The sequence below is a fragment of the Pristiophorus japonicus genome, chromosome 7 (genome assembly GCF_044704955.1).
Source record: "Pristiophorus japonicus isolate sPriJap1 chromosome 7, sPriJap1.hap1, whole genome shotgun sequence".
Lineage (NCBI taxonomy): Eukaryota > Metazoa > Chordata > Chondrichthyes > Pristiophoridae > Pristiophorus > Pristiophorus japonicus.
The window spans coordinates 1,289,138-1,305,182 of NC_091983.1; the positions used below are offsets into that span (position 1 = coordinate 1,289,138).

At 47.7% G+C, this 16,045-nt stretch overlaps 1 protein-coding gene across 1 annotated transcript in view; it reads right to left on the reverse strand.

The window, feature by feature from the left end:
• Positions 1-16,045, reverse strand: part of nid1a (nidogen 1a) — a 121,728-nt gene that overhangs the window by 20,100 nt on the left and 85,583 nt on the right. Inside the window, exons 14-16 of the mRNA XM_070884666.1 lie at positions 14,714-14,886; positions 5,779-5,905; positions 1,718-1,889 (exon numbers count right to left, since the gene is read on the reverse strand). Of these exons, the coding sequence (XP_070740767.1) occupies positions 1,718-1,889; positions 5,779-5,905; positions 14,714-14,886 (472 nt within the window). The remainder of the gene's footprint in view (positions 1-1,717; positions 1,890-5,778; positions 5,906-14,713; positions 14,887-16,045) is intronic.

Here is a 16,045-nt window from a genome sequence, read left to right on the forward strand (position 1 = left end):
TCATCCCTAGTACCATTCTGGTAAATCTCCTCTGCACCCTCTCCATCTGGTGTGTATTCATTGTGTAGTAAGAAAAAGAATGAGCCCAGAAACCTTACCGGCCCACCCCAAAATGTTACTCATTCAGAATCAGCAGCGCTGTAACAAGATCCCCTCGCAATGCTGATTTGGACACAGCCCCCGTGTGAACTAGCAACATGATGCATTCCCTCCGCTACCATTTCCCAGCTCCTTACCCAGCGCCTTGCCACCGCATCCATCTCGCGAGAACAATTCTTTCCGTAAGTGTTCGTGCAATTTTTTATTGACCTGGCTTTCAATACTTTAAAAGCATAAGTAAAGGCATAGTGTATTGAAGGGTCTATTAGACACAGCTTGGCGTGCACCACATATGTGAGACTCAAACACATGGTAGGATGCACTTGAAGCACACCAAGTGCCCACACACAGGAACTGTACATTACGAGTTCAGGTTTAATGAGACGCAATTAGCTGACAGAACAGGGGGAGCCCGTAAAAATCTGTTCGACAGAACTTTTGAGAGTGGGACGCATGACAGCCGATGAAATTTACTGTAGATGAGGTTTTTTTCAACACTAATTCTGGGGATGTGGGCGCTGCTGGCAACCCTGGCATTTATTGCCCATCCCCAGCTGCCTGACGATGGTGGTGGTTTGAGATGACTGAGGGGCTAGCGAGGCCACTTCAATTAAGAGTCAACCACATTGGTGTGGGACTGGAGTCACATATAGGCCACACCGGGTAAGGGTGGCAGGTCTCCTTCCCTAAAAGGACATGAGTGGACCATTCGGGTTTTTACAGAAACCCGACAGCTTCATGGTCACTTTTACTGACCGGTGTTTCAAATTTTCTAGCTCTTGAAGCTTCGAGGTAAAGTTGTGGAAATAATGCTTGTTAGTGTTGGATTAAAGGTAGTTTAGTGCACACTGGTAGACTTCATGCCTGTTACCTTAAAAATAGTTTGAGTTACCCGGCTTACTTGAATCCATGTAGAATCACAGAATCATACATCATAGGCGGTCCCTCGAACGAGGATGACTTGCTTCCACAAGTTCACAGATTTTTCAATGAAGGACCTGATGTTCCAGTCCTGAACTCCAATTGAGGGGGTGGAAGATGCCTGTCCGTGGATTTTTTTTAAAAAAGTGTGGTGACCGTTGCACATCAGCCACCACACAGGAGATGCAGGGAGGATTTTTCCCCAGGCTGGGGAGTCTAGAACCAGGGGTCACAATCTCAGGATAAGGGGTCGGCCATTTAGGACTGAGATGAGGAGAAACTTCTTCACTCGGAGGGTGGTGAATCTTTGGAATTCTCTGCCCCAGAGGGCTGTGGAGGCTCAGTCTGTGAGTATATTCAAGACAGAGATCGATAGATTTTTGGATATTTCGGGAATCAAGGGATATGGGGATAGTGCAGGAAAGTGGAGTTGAGGTCGATGATCAGCCATGATCTTACTGAATGGTGGAGCAGGCTCGAGGGGCCGAATGGCCTACTCCTGCTCCTAATTCTTACGTTCTTATTACAGCAAAAGTACAGCACTTCAAAAGTACTTAATTAGCTGTGAAGCGCTTTGGGACGTCCTGAGGATGTGTTCGGCGCTATAGAAATGCTACTTATTTCTTCCTTACACACACACACTGAGAACTGGAAAGAGTATTAATCGTAACGGCTGAGCTCTCCTTCTGTCACATACCCGTTGACAGGATCCGCAACAATTGCTCGTGGGTTTACCAGGCCATCGGTAAAGAGCACGCGCCTCTGGTCCCCATCCATTTTAGCCACTTCAATTCTGTCCAGCCCAGAATCTGTCCAGAAGATGTTGCGGCCCAGGTGATCGATGGCTATTCCTTCAGGGCTCTCCAGATCTTAAACATAAAAAACATACCTTGCAAGTTAAGGTGCAGAATAAAAGAATTACTGTAGGTATTTAACACTGCTGCACCATCACAATTTAATAATCTAAGTTCATTTTCCACATTAACATATGAATGGAGTGAACTTTAACCCGAGAACATTTATCCAAGTAAGTGAAACTTCTCCTCCCAGTCAAACCACACTGACTACAGTCAAGTGCTTCGCAACTGAAACAGATTTCAAATGTAAGGACAATACAAGTGTGGAAACGTTACAAGGACACCCTCAAAGCCTCCCTGATAAAGTGCAACATCCCCACCAACACCTGGGAGTTCCTGGCCAAAGACTGCTCAAAGTGGAGGAAGAGCATCCGGGAGGGCGCTGAGCACCTCGAGTCTCGTCGCCGAGAGCATGCAGAAACCAAGCGCAGGCAGCGGAAGGAGCGTGCGGCAAACCAGACTCCCCACCCACCCTTTCCCTCAACCACTGTCTGTCCCACCTGTGACAGAGTCTGTAATTCTGGTACTGGACTGTTCAGTCACCCGGGAACTCACTTTTGGAGTGGAAGCAAGTCTCCCTCGATTTCGAGGGACTGCCAATGATGATGAGATGTGATGGGATAGGGCTGCATTAAGTTTCAAAACAAAACAACATTTTTAATTTCACAGAAACAGGTTAGTTCTTGAAATTTCAACTTTCCCAATTTTGAAAAATGTTAATATTCTTCAGAATTGTGCTGCTGTTTCCTCCACCGAACATTACAAGATCCACAGTTTAAGATGACCTTTAGTATGTCTTTATAGTGTGTCGTCTGCCCACCTGTATTACAACAGGAGTTAGTCATAGAAGGCAACTTTGGGAATTGCAGAATCCGGTGTGTGAACGTGTGTCCAGAAGATCACAGCCCACCCAAGTGCTGAAGTCTACGAGAAATATTAGTTTGTCATTAGTGTTGAGCTGGTGAGATCTTCACTGCACTGGAAAGTCAGCCTGCATTATGTGCTCAGGCCTGTAGACCAATGCTGAGCTGACCAGTTAGGCGGTTGTATTGTTTGTTTATATTGGAGAATTATATAGCGTCTTTAGCGTAGTAAAACGACTCAAGGCACTTCACAGGTGTAATCAAACAAAAAACTGACAGCTAGTCAAGGTGATGAAAAGCTTGGTCAAAGAGGTAGGTTTGAAGGAGAGAGAGAGAGAGGAAGAGAGAGAGAGGAAGAGAGGGTTGGAGAGGGGATTCCAGAGCTTCGGGCCTCGGCAGCTGAAGGCATGACCACCAATGGTGGTGGAATCAGGGATGTGCAAGAGGCCAGAATTGGAAGAGCGCAGAGATCTCGGCGTGTTGGTGGGGCTGGAGGAGGTTACAGAGATAGGGAGGGGCGAGGCCATGGAGGGATTTGAATACTCGGATGAGAGTTTTAAATTTGAGGCATTGCTGGATTGGGAGCCACCAACATCAACAACGTGCATTTATATAGCGCCTTTAACGGCGCTTCACAGGAGCGTTATCAAACAAAATCTGACACCGAGCCGCATAAGGAGGTATTAGGGCATTGGTCAAAGAGGCAGGTTTTAAGGAGCGTCTTAAAAGGAGGAAAGAGAGGTAGCGAGGCGGGGAAGTTTAAGGAGGGAATTCCAGAGCTTAGGGTTTCAGCAGCCGAAGGGTATGGCCACCAATGGTGGAGTGATTAAAATTGGGGATGTGCAAGAGGCCGGAATTGGAGCAGTACAAAGATCTCGGAGGTTGTAGGGCTGGAGGAGACGAGAGAAGATAGGGATGGGTGAGGACATGGAGGGATTTGAAGAGTAGGATGAGAATTTTTAACTCAAGGCATTGCTGCACCAGGAACCAATGTAAGTCAGCGAGCACAGGGGAATGAGTGTTAAACATTTATATGACTGTAATTTTAGAGTAAGAATGTCAGCATTAAGTTGAGTGACGTCAGTGTGTGTGTGTGTGTGTATCTTATAAAAGCCTGTTACTATTGTATAGAAGGTGGATGCATCAACGGATGGTCTTTGTATGGAGAAATAACCAGAGAAGCAGTATTTGTATCTGATAACCAAGTAGTCTTGGGGGTTTAGGCAGAACAGTGAATAGACTTCTATGTGGTTAGAGTTTAGGGGCAGGCTAGGTCTCAATAACCAATTTACGTATAAAGCATAGTCAGGGTTTGACATACTGGACCTGGGATTAAGAGCTCCAGACAATGACGCATCTGTTCTCCAGATTGTGTAATTATGCTCAGTCTGTACATAGTACTGTAAATAAATATTACTGAATGGAAAGTTAGGTGAGCGCATTTTGTTCTGGTAACCGACGTCACGGATTACACAAACAGGAACATAAATGTGGTCAACAGATCCTGGTGGGGCAGCTCATGGGATGTGTGTCCACCAGGTTTCTGATAGTTCAGTTGAAAGTGGAGGGTGGAAGACAAGAGGACAGAGAAAGGCAGTTGGCTGTGTGTTGGTATCCGGTCCTTCATCATTGAGTCAAGTGCTTTTATTTTGAGATGTGGACATCGCTGGCAAGGACCGTCAATTTAAAATACTCACTAACAGCCTGGAAAGAGGCAGAGAAAAATGTTGTTATGCAATTTTTGTTACAGGAAGGAGCTGAGACAGAGACCAAGGCAGCTTTTAAAGGAAAATTGGATAAACATTTGAAGCAGATGACAATATAGAGCTACGGGGAGAGAGCAGGGCAATGGAATTAGTTTGGGATCGCTGTCGCAAAGGGCCAGCACAGACACAATGGGCCAAATGGCCTCCTTCTGCACTGCAAGCTTCTTTGTTTCATAAGACCATAAGAACCTAAGAATTGGGAGCAGGAGTAGGCCATTTGGCCACTCGAACCTGCTCCGCCATTCAATGAGATCATGGCTGATCTTCGACCTCAACACTTTCCCACTTAATCTCCATATCCCTTGATTCCAAAAATCTATCGCTCTCTGCCTTGAAGATACTCAACGACGGAGTCCTCTGGGGTAGAGAATTCAAAAGATTCACTATCCTCAGTGAAGAAATTCCTCCTCATCTCGGTCCTAAATGGCCGACCCCTTATCCTGAGACTGTGCCTCCTGGTTTTCTCCTTAAAGCAATGCAAAACAAACTGAACAAGAAATACCACAATTCTAATTCAAGTGCCATTGCACTGAACGCCAGACAATATCCTTAACTCAGTTCTTTTGAATGAAGCGAATGTTGTTGTTTTCCAGGAAACCAAGCGATGCACTGTGCACGAGTTTCTTCAATAATTAACTTTGAATCCTATTTAATGGATGTGTTAAATTTTTAGTGCAATTGAAAAGAGAACTTACATTTACATAGCATCTCTCACGACCTCCGGACCTCCTAAAGCGCTTTACAGCAAATTTAGAACTTCTTGAAGTGTAGGACACACGGCTGCCAATTTGCGCACAGCAAGCTCCCACAATCAGCAGTGTGATAATGACCAGATAATCTGTTTTAATGATGTTGAATGAGGGATAAATATTGGCCAGGACACCGGGGAGAACTCTCCCTGCTCCTCTTCGAATAGTGGCCATGGGATCTTTTATGTCCACCCGAGAGAACAGACAGGGCCCTCAGTTTAACATCTCATTCCAAAGACGGCACCTTCGACAGCGCAGCGCTCCCTCAGCAGCGTCAGCCTGGATTCAGTGCTCAAGTCCCTGGAGTGGGACTTGAACCCATGACCTTCTGACTCCGAGGCGAGAGTGCTGCCCACTGAGCCACGGCTGATACAAAAGGATGTGCATCACCACTAATTGTACAAAAGATAATTCTGTGGCGTATTGGGATCAAAGCCACAGAAAAAAAAAATCTGATTTGGTTTAAGAAAAGAGCCTGGTTAAGGATTCATGGCCTCCTGCTCCTCCCCAGTTTCATACCAACCTATTCCGATGATAGTTATGGGTTCTCCTCCTTGAAGACTGGCTCGGCTGATGGTGCGCCCAGCAATGTCAGTCCAGTATACCATCTTGTCCACACAGTCATACGCAATACCAATCACCACCTTATCCTGTAGGTAGAAGTGGTGCCATGTTAAACCACCAACAAATTCTTCACAGGACAGTGAAAGAAAACAAACAGTAAAATGGTGCAATGGTGTCAGACAAGGAACGGTTAAAATGACAAACATTCTTTTACAGCAAAGGCATCCAAGATTTTTTTTTTTTTCCATGGAGCTTTAGGAGTGAAATATAAACCAAGTCATTGGGCTGGATTTTCCGGTCCTGTCCGCCTCGATTTTCCAGCCGGGGGGGGGGGCGAGGGGGGGGGAGCGAGCTTTTCTGGGCGGGCGGTGAGCTTCCAGCGTCCCTACAGGGTTTTCGGGGCTGGCTTTGTGGGGACCCGGAGCAGTACCGCCCAGAATAGTTGAGCTGGTGTGCAACGCCCCTGGTTGCAACACCGGCTCACGATTGGACTCCCACCGACCCAAACGCCCCGCAGCGCGCCCTGCTGGGACTGCCTGTAATAACGGATGGTCCAACCTATACCGGGCTGCAGTGAGACAAGTAATGTCGACCTCAGGTAATTTTTTTTTTCTTGTGATTTATGTTGTGGTGGCGTGGGCTATGTTTTGGGTGTTTTTTTTCCCTTTCTCAGACCTCTCTTACAGCACTCCCAGGCCTAGTCTTTAGCTCGGGATTTTCGTACGCTCAGCTGGCTGAGCACCCCATGAGAGATGTACAACGCCTCCCTTAGCACCCCGCCCCACACTCAGGGCCCAGCTTCCTAATTTACTGACTGAGGCGCAAACTGTTCCCGGGTGCAAACTTTACCGCCCCGCTGCTATTACCACCCCGAAATCAGCAAATCTGAAAATCCAGCCCATAAATTGCATCTCTCCCACGCTGCGGATACTAACAGACCGTCCAAATCGGGGGTCAATGAATTTCACACAGGACAAATCAGTCAATGGGAAACACGAGTATAAAGACCATTGGGCCTTTGAGGACGGGACTGCCAGAGCCCAGTGCTGCACGTGGCCTGTCCGGACTCAACTATTTGCAACAAACATGCATTTTTTGCATTCCAGTGCTGCCACAATGGACTGCGGTAGCTTTCTCCAGATGCCGACGAAACATCTGCATCGCTGTCAGATTTGCTCCAAGGTCGAGGCATGTTCCAAACTCACTCCAGTTGCCTGAGCCAATAAAGCTTGGCTCAGACACAGGAACTCGGAGCTGCTGCTGAACAGAGTGGATTGGTGCAGTGAATCAGCCCCACTGCCTTTTATCCAATACTATGAATAAATGCTCAAAGACTCCATCTGTGAATGTTCAATCCATGAATTCATACTGCCAAGAAAATTGCAACATCCTGCATCTGTTATTATCGCTGTTGACTGGGCCACAACCTATAAATGCACCTAACCAGTTGGTGCAGTTCCAATGGATCAACAACTTGTACTTAATGTAGTAAAACGTCCCAAGGTGCTTCACAGGAGCGTTATCAGACAAGAATTTGTCACCGACCCACGTAAGGAGATATTAGGACAGGCTTGGTCAAAGGGATAGGTTTAAGGAGCGTCTTAAAGGAGAGTCAAAGAGGTTTCGGGAGGGAGTTCCAGAGCTCAGCAGCTGAAGGCACGGCCACCAATAGTGGTGTGGTGAAATCGGAGATGAGCAAGAGGCCAGAATTGGAGGAATACTGAGATCTCTGCGGGTTCTAGGGCTGGAAGAGGTTACAGAGATAAGGAGACTTGAAAACAAGGATGAGATTCTGCTGAGTGAGGAGTTCCATCTGCAAGGTCTCAGTGGGACACGCCCATCGACACAATCTTTCTGCAGGTCTAAACTGTTGAACAGAACTGGCAGAGATAACATTGAGTGGATGTAGCAAGTCTGCTGCCAGTTACCACCGGGATACACGTGAGCAGCGTGGAGGCCCCGACCTGCGTCAGAACACCAGCGGCAGGTCGGGGCCATAAAAGGAGCAATGAGCGGCCTCGGGAGCAGCATGGAGGCCTGCCACTTCAGGAAGCATCGCGAGCTGGTGCAGGAGGGCGACGACAGCGAAGAGTGATGTCAGCAAGGTCCAGGTCGGTGATTGGAGCGTGGGCAGGTACAGCAGGAGCGGCGAGAGATTGTAGAGGGATGTGATCGGAGCCCAGGAGAGGCGTGAGTTCGGGGCCAGGGGCAGCACGGGCCCAGCCCACACTGCGATGTGTGCGCACTAGGTCCGTGCAGCAGAGCAGATCTCCAGTCATCCTGGTTAACCCTTGCCACTGGACCAAGATCTAGCTCTGTCAAGCCCGTGTGGTGGCTGGTGTGCAACGTTAAAAAAATCCACGCACAGGCATCTTCCACCCTTCAGGGTGTAGTTCGGGATCCGGAATATTAGGTCCTTCACTGAAACACCTGTGAACTTATCCTCTTTTTGGCGTGGAAGCAAGTAATCCTTGTTTTGAGGGACTGCCTATGGTGAGGACACCTGAACTGGAACAAACAAAACCCCAGAGAAGGGAGTCTGGTTTGAGCCAACAATTTGGTATGTGTAAATTCAGCATCAAAGATGATTGGCTTTTGGACATGCTCTGTGGAAGCCTACCTCCTATTTAACAAGTGGATTCCCCTCTTTGTGTAACAGAAAAAGTAATGATTCACAGAAACCCATTAGTATACCCAGACACGAGACTCCCAAAGCAAGCGCTCTACTCGGAACTCCTACACGGCAAGCGAGCCCAAGGTGGGCAGAGGAAACGTTACAAGGACACCCTCAAAGCCTCCCTGATAAAGTGCAACATCCCCACTGGCACCTGGGAGTCCCTGGCCAAAGACCGCCCTAAGTGGAGGAAGGGCATCCGGGAGGGCACTGAGCACCTCGAGTCTCGTCGCCGAGAGCATGCAGAAAGCAAGCGCAGGCAGCAGAAAGAGCGTGCGGCAAACCTGTCCCACCCTCCCTTTCCTTCAACGACAGTCTGTCCCACCTGTGACAGAGACTGTAATTCTCATATTGGACTGTTCAGTCACCTGAGAACTTACTTTTAGAGTGGAAGCAAGTCTTCCTCGATTTCGAGGGACTGCCTATGATGATGATGAGTATACCTGTCCCAAGACGTACCAATTGAGAGAAACAGATGTCACTTGGATGGAAAGATGCTATCTTTTTTATGATCTACAAATTGTTCTGAAATAAGGAAGTGTTCTGACAGACAATAAGCAATCACAGAAACAACACTCCACTTCTCCCAGAAACTGGATTTTAAAAAAACATAAGAAAGAAAGAAGAAAGGCTTACATTTATATAGCGCCTTTCACGACCACCGGACGACTCAAAGTGCTTTACAGCCAATGAAGTACTTCCGGAAGGACTCACTGTGGTAATGTGGAAAATGCGGCAGCCATTTGCACACAGCAAGCTCCCACAAACAGCAATGTGATCATCTGTTTTTGTTATGTTGATTGAGGGATAAATATTGGCCTCAGGACACCGGGGATAACTCCCCCTGCTCTTCTTCGAAATAATGCGCTGGAATCTTTTACGTCCACCTAAGAGTGCAGACGGGGACTTGGTTTTACGTCTCATCCGAAAGACAGTGCGCTCCCTCAGCACCGCACTGGAGTGTCAGTTTAGACTCAGAGGCGAGTGTGTTACCCAGTGAGCCACAACTGACACTTAAAGTTCTCCAACTTCTACATACATTGTGCAATGTGACATATCCAGTAGATTGCCTTTTACGTCAAGTCAGTTTAGTATGTGACTACAACTATAACTCAATTCCCAGTGGAATGAAGTCATTCCGTTTACACAATAGTGTGGGCAGAACACATAGCAAGACCATTCTGTTTTGCTACAGTTATTTCTAGCACACCCCACTGGATGCTATATCTCGACAAATAATTTGGGCTTTATTTGTACATCTGAATAAATATTTCGCGCCCCCCTCGCACCCCACCCCAAGGAAAATGGAGCAAATGAGTCTCACAGTTAGCATCAACTTGAAACATTTGGGAAAATTCTTTATAAAGTGATTGCACACTACTGTATTGTGGAAAATATACCAACTCGCACCAAGTCCCGTTCACCCATCTTCCCTGGGCTTGAGAATTGGACACAATATTCCAGCTGAGGTCAAACCAGTGATTTATACCGGTTTACCACAACGTTCTGGCTTTTGTAGTCTATCAAGCCCAAGGCTCCCGTATGCTTTAAAAAAAAAATAACAGCCTCATTCAAAGAGTTCTGTACTTGCACCCCCAGGTCTCTCTGTTCCTGCATCCCCTTTTAAATTGTACCATTTATTTTATATTGCCTCTCCTCATTCTTCCGATCAATCGAGAAACTTGAGACAAAGAACACACTTGTGATTTGTTTCTGTCGATCAGTATAAAATGTGTGGGACAGAACATGAACACGCAGGCTCAGAGAATCGCGAGTAGCTTGTGATTTTTTAATGGCAGGACAGCGGCAGACTCGGGGGAAGTGGCGGGGAGGGGAAAGAGGAGGATAGTGAAAGAGCGATCTCAACCAGCTGCTGAGCCCAGCATGCTCGCATAGTGAGGGAAGTATGGGGGCAGTACACAATGCAACTCAATGAGTCACAGCACACTTCAGGGTCCAGCTAAGACCAGCTGCTCTTCCCATTCTTGCTTAGCCATTGCAAAGCACTAAAATCTGTTCAGGTAGGTGGACACGGATAACTTACTGCAGAACTCGCTGTAAATTGCACCCTCGGGCCACCAGAATTCTTTAGCTCAAATAGAAAGGCAGTCAGTGCTGCTCTGTCTGCTGTCAGCCTGCAATCCCAAGAAAATAAACTGGATTCTCAGAGTTCCCACCCCCTCCAAAGAGGGAATGGGTTACCAGCGACTGATCCACATTGTGACCCAAATCAACTGGCCTTAGCTGACCAGACGTCTTGAAGTCCCAACCTCGTAGCCCTTTGGTTAGCAGCACAAGTAGCCAACCGTTTGAACCACAATGGATGCCGAACAAGTTGACGGACGTCCTTGTACAAGATCTTCAGTTTGCCAGCAGTGCAGTGGCCTCTTGCGATTTTCATCGTTCCACCATTGGCAGCCGTGTTTTCAGCCGCCTGGGCCCGAAACTCTGAAACTCCCTCCTTAAACCCCTCCGCTTCTCACTCCTCCTTCAAGACACTCCTTAAAACCTACCTCCCACCATTTCTTTTTCTCCCCCTTTCCTTTTCTCTCCAACCCTCCCTAACAGCTCTCTCCTGTCGTCATGCCTCCTTTCACCTCTCCTCTTTCGGATACACTTCCCTCCCAAATCCCTACCCCAATCCCTCATTACTCTTTGACCTTGCTACTCTCCTGCCGCTGTCCCAGGCTTGACTCCCTCTTAAACAAGCCTATAGCTTCCCTCTGTGCCTCTCTTGGCATCCTACGAAGGGCCCATCGAGGCACTCATCGCTGCCTCCTTACGAGCAGCAACCCAACTGTCTCGCCAACCTTCCCACCCAGTGCGCACTGGGGGCTAACCTTGCCAATCTCCTCCCCGTCAAACTCACCCTCCCCCCACCAACACCGACCCTGTGGACGCAGGCAGTGGGGCAGCCATTACCGACTCTCTCCGCATCTCTCTCCAGAATGTCCGTTCGCTTGTGAACAAGGCCCTTCCCATCCATGCGCTTATCGTGGACGATGGCATTGACATCATGGCTCTGACGAAATCCTGGTTGAAGGCGATGACACCTTACCCTTAAACGAAGCCTCCCCGCCCGGCTATATCTTCCACCACTTGCTCTGCCCAGACCATCATGGTGGCAGTGTGGCTCTCCTCACCAAATCACACCTTGGTCTGTCCCCTCCACTCCTCCGGCACCTTCTCCTCCTTTGAGCATCTCACCTTATTCCACCCCTCTCACCTCATTTAAAATTCTCGTTCTCTACCACCAACCCAAGTACCATAAAAAATGTTATTACCGAGATATCTTCTCTGCTTTCCTCCCTCAGCCTCTGCACCGAGCGACTTCTCATCCTCGGTGATTTCCACCGTGACCTCCATGCTCTTTCTCCTCACTATCCTCCTGTCCTCCTTTAATCTCTCCCTCCATGTGAACTCCCCAACCCATATTCACGGCCACCGCCTCGACCTTGCAATCTCTCGTGGTCTCGCTATTCCAACCGTGTCAATCGCAGATAAGACCATCTCTGACCATTTCCTTGCATCGCTCTCCACCCACATCCTCCTTCCATCACCAACCCTACTTCCTTCTGTGTCCAGCCCTGAAAAAATCTCTCTCCCGACTCTTACAACTGCACTTACGGAAATTCCAACTGTCCAGCGTTTGGCCCTCCATTCACCACAACATTTCTGCAGCTACCAATCTGCTCAACCACACCCTCACCTCCACCTTTGATGTCCTAGTCCCTATTAAAACCATTACTCTCTCTCACCCTGGCCATTCCCCCTGGTACAGCCTTCATCTTCACTCCCTCAAGTCCAAGGGACGCAGACTTGAATGAATATGGCGGACAACTGGTTTAGCCATTCACTGCCAGATCGGGCTGGACCACAAAGTATTATCGGGTCCTGCTCTCGTCTGCCAAAACTGCTCACTATTCCAGAATCGTTCTGGAATGCAAGGATAAACCCCGGCTTCTATTCTCCACTGCTAACTGTCTTCTTAAATCCCTCTCCCCAGTCTCCACCCTCACCTCCAACAATAAGTGTGAGGAGCTCATGGACTTCTTTGTCTCGAAGATTGAGACCATCCGTTCAGCCGCCTCTGCCTCTTCCCTTCCTTCCCCGAGCACACCGGGCCAAACTTCCTCTCAGGTTCCCCCCTGCCCTAGCCCTGAACACACACCTTCTCCAGCTTCTCTCCGATCTCCCCTCATGACCTCTCTGAGCTCATCTTGTCCATGAGAGCCACTTCCTGCTCCCTTGATCCTATTCCCACTAAACTGCTGACCACCCGATTTCCTTTTCTGACTCCCGTGTTAGCCGATATTGTTAACGGTTCTCTCTCCTCAGGTACTGTCCCCCTCTCCTTCAAATCTACCGTCATCACCCCTCTCCTCAAAAAACCAACCCTTGACACCTCCGTCCTTACAAATTACTGTCCCATCTCCAACCTCTCTTTCCTCTCCAAAGTCCTTGAACGTGTTGTCACCTCCAAAATCCGTGTCCATCTTTCCCAGAGCTCCATGTTTGAATGCCTTCAATCCGGTTTCTGCCCCTGCCACAGTACCGAAACGGCTCTCAAAGTCACAAATGACATCCTTTGTGACTGTGACAAAGATAAACTCTCCCTCCTCGACTTGTCTGAAACCTTTGACACAGTTGACCAGTCCATCCTCCTCCAACGCCTCTCCACCGTCGTCCAGCTGGGTGGGACTTCACTCGCCCGGTTCCATTTTATCTATCTAATCGTAGCCAGACAATCACCTGCAACGGTTTCTCTTCCCGCCCCCGCATCGTTACCTCTGGTGTCCCCCCAAGGATCTATCCTTGGCCCCCTCCTATTTCTCATCTACATGCTGCCCCTTGGCGAAAACACAGTCAGTTTCCACATGTACGCTGACGACACCCAGCTCTACCTCACCACCACTTCTCTCCACCCCTCCACGGTCTCTAAATTGTCAGACTGCTTGTCCGACATCCAGTTCTGGATGAGCAGAAATTTTCTCCAATTACATATTGGGAAAAAGCCGCCATTATTTTTAGTCCCCGCCACAAACTCCGTTCCCTAGCCACTGACTCCATCCATCTCCCCAACTTCTGTCTGAGGCTGAACCACACTGTTCACAACCTTAGTGTCATATTTGACCCTGAAATGAGCTTCCGGCCACATATCCGCAGCATAACTAAAACCATCTAATTCCATCTCCATAACATCGCCCGTCTCCGCTCCTGCCTCAGTTCATCTGCTGCTGTAGCCCTCATCCGTGCCTTTGTTACCTCGAGACTTGACTATTCCAACACACTCCTGGCTGGCCTCCCACATTCTACCCTACGTAAACTCGAGGTGATCCAAAACTCGGCTGCCCGTGTCACAACTCGCACCAAGTCCCGCTCACCCATTTCTCACTGACCTACATTGGCTCCCAGTTAAGCAACACCTCGATTTCAAAATTCTCATCCTTGTTTTCAAATCCCTCCATGGCCTCATCACCCCCCCATATCTCTATAACCTCCTCCAGCGCCCCCCCGCATCCCCCCCCCCAAAGATATCTGCGCTCCTCTAATTTGGCCCTCGAGCATCCCTGATTATAATCGCTCAATCATTGGTGGCCGTGCCTTCAGCTGCTTAGGCCCCAAGTTCTGGAACTCCCTGCCTAAACCTCTCTGCCTCTCTTTCCTCTTTTAAGACGCTCCTTAAAACCTACCTCTTTGACCAAGCTTTTGGTCACCTGTCCTAATTTCTCAATGTGGTTTGGTGTTAATTTTTTTGTCTTATAATACTCCTGTGAAGCGCCTTGGGACATTTTACTACACTAAAGGCGCTATATAAACGTATGTTTGTTGTTCTGATAGCTCCCAATGTGGCTTGGTGTAAATTTTTGTCTGATATTAATCCTGTGAAACACCTTGGGACGTTTAACTATGTTTAGGTGCTATATAAATGGATATTGCTGTTGAAAGGACACAGGCTGGTTTGAGTGTGGGTTCAGACTCTGCCCCGTTCCTAAGGGAAGAGAGACACCCACAAAGCCGAGATTAGGCAGGGGTGGGGGAAGGGCTACTTTTTTCAGCTGCTGATTTCACCAGAGGCTTGATACTTGAATGTCTCAACAGCTTAGTCACAAGAAAGCACCTTCAGGCATGTAGGATCACTGACATGTTAAACCCACAGATTATCAGAAAGTGATCTACTGTTACATTGATGAATTATGGATTTTTGAACACTGCTTACAGGAACATGGAGTAAAGTCTTTGCTTCATTTTTCTTCAGGCTGTAACCTTCCACTGGGATGTGATCTATTTTTCCACTTTGTGCGAAGAGGAGATGTGTGCCTGAGGGGAGTGGAATGACATCTGGTCTAGTCGTGGGCCCAACTATAACAGTCGGAGTGACTGTGTCAAGACCTGTCAGAACAGTGAAAGGAAACCAGATGGTGATGTTTGGATAGCACTACATCACACCAAGTTTAAACAAACACTTACGTCCAGGGCAATGCACAAGAAGTTAACCCCTTCAGTTAGTCATTTTCTTGGAAATAGTGCAAATGGGTTAGAGGAGCAAAAGGATCTCAAGATACAGATTCACAAATCATCACATGTAGCGATGCAGGTTAACAAGGCCATTTAACAGATGCAAACACTGGGGCTCATTTCTAGCAGAATAGAATTGAAAAGTGGCGACGATATGTTGCACATATATGGAACCTCGGTTAGACCACACTTGGAATACTGCACACAGTTCTGGTCTCCTTATTACAAATAGGATATCGAGGAACTGGAGAAGATGCAAAAAAGATTTACAAGGATGATACCAGAACTGAGAGGATGTATCTACTAGAAAAGACTGAATAGGCAGGGCTCTTTTCTCTGGAAACATTCCGGAACTCTGGATTCTCGACGCTGCCCCTGTAAAATCCCCCTGCAGCTGGGATTCTGATCTCTGAATCTGGAAACCCCTCATTGGAAAAGTAGATTAATGTAGTCAAAAGGTTTTTAAAAAACAACAGAAATAAAGGAAGCCCACACCTACAGGAATGCTTATGAACTTGTCCCTATTAGGAGTTGATTGCCAGATCAGAATAGCTACAACAGTTTTCAAATGACCAAAAATAGACATAAATTTGCAGCTGAACTGGTTAACAAGATGATGGTTTTATTTTATGACACTTGTTACCTTATAAGTATTAAAAATTCACATCTCGATTAGCTGTGCTATGAATAACCCCCATTTACAAGTACTTCGCTGCAGTGGATAGCAAATTCCAGAAATACCATCTCTTTTGTAAACATAGCAGGGGAAGAAAAAGTTGCAGGCCTCAAATTCACGGCCAAATGCCTTGGCAGCATTTCTGTGGGGATACTCCATGGCAGTCCAGTTCCAGTTTCCACACAAGAGCTGAGCGAGAGAACTGCAGTATTATTACTGGCTAATACACCAGTGTCCTCCCACGCTGCACGAGGTAGACTAGCTCTACGAGCAGCACGACAATTGTGCGTCCAAACTCTCAAGCAGCGCCACTGGAAGGAAAGAGGATATTCAGGAGGAAGCTAGAACTAAATGTTT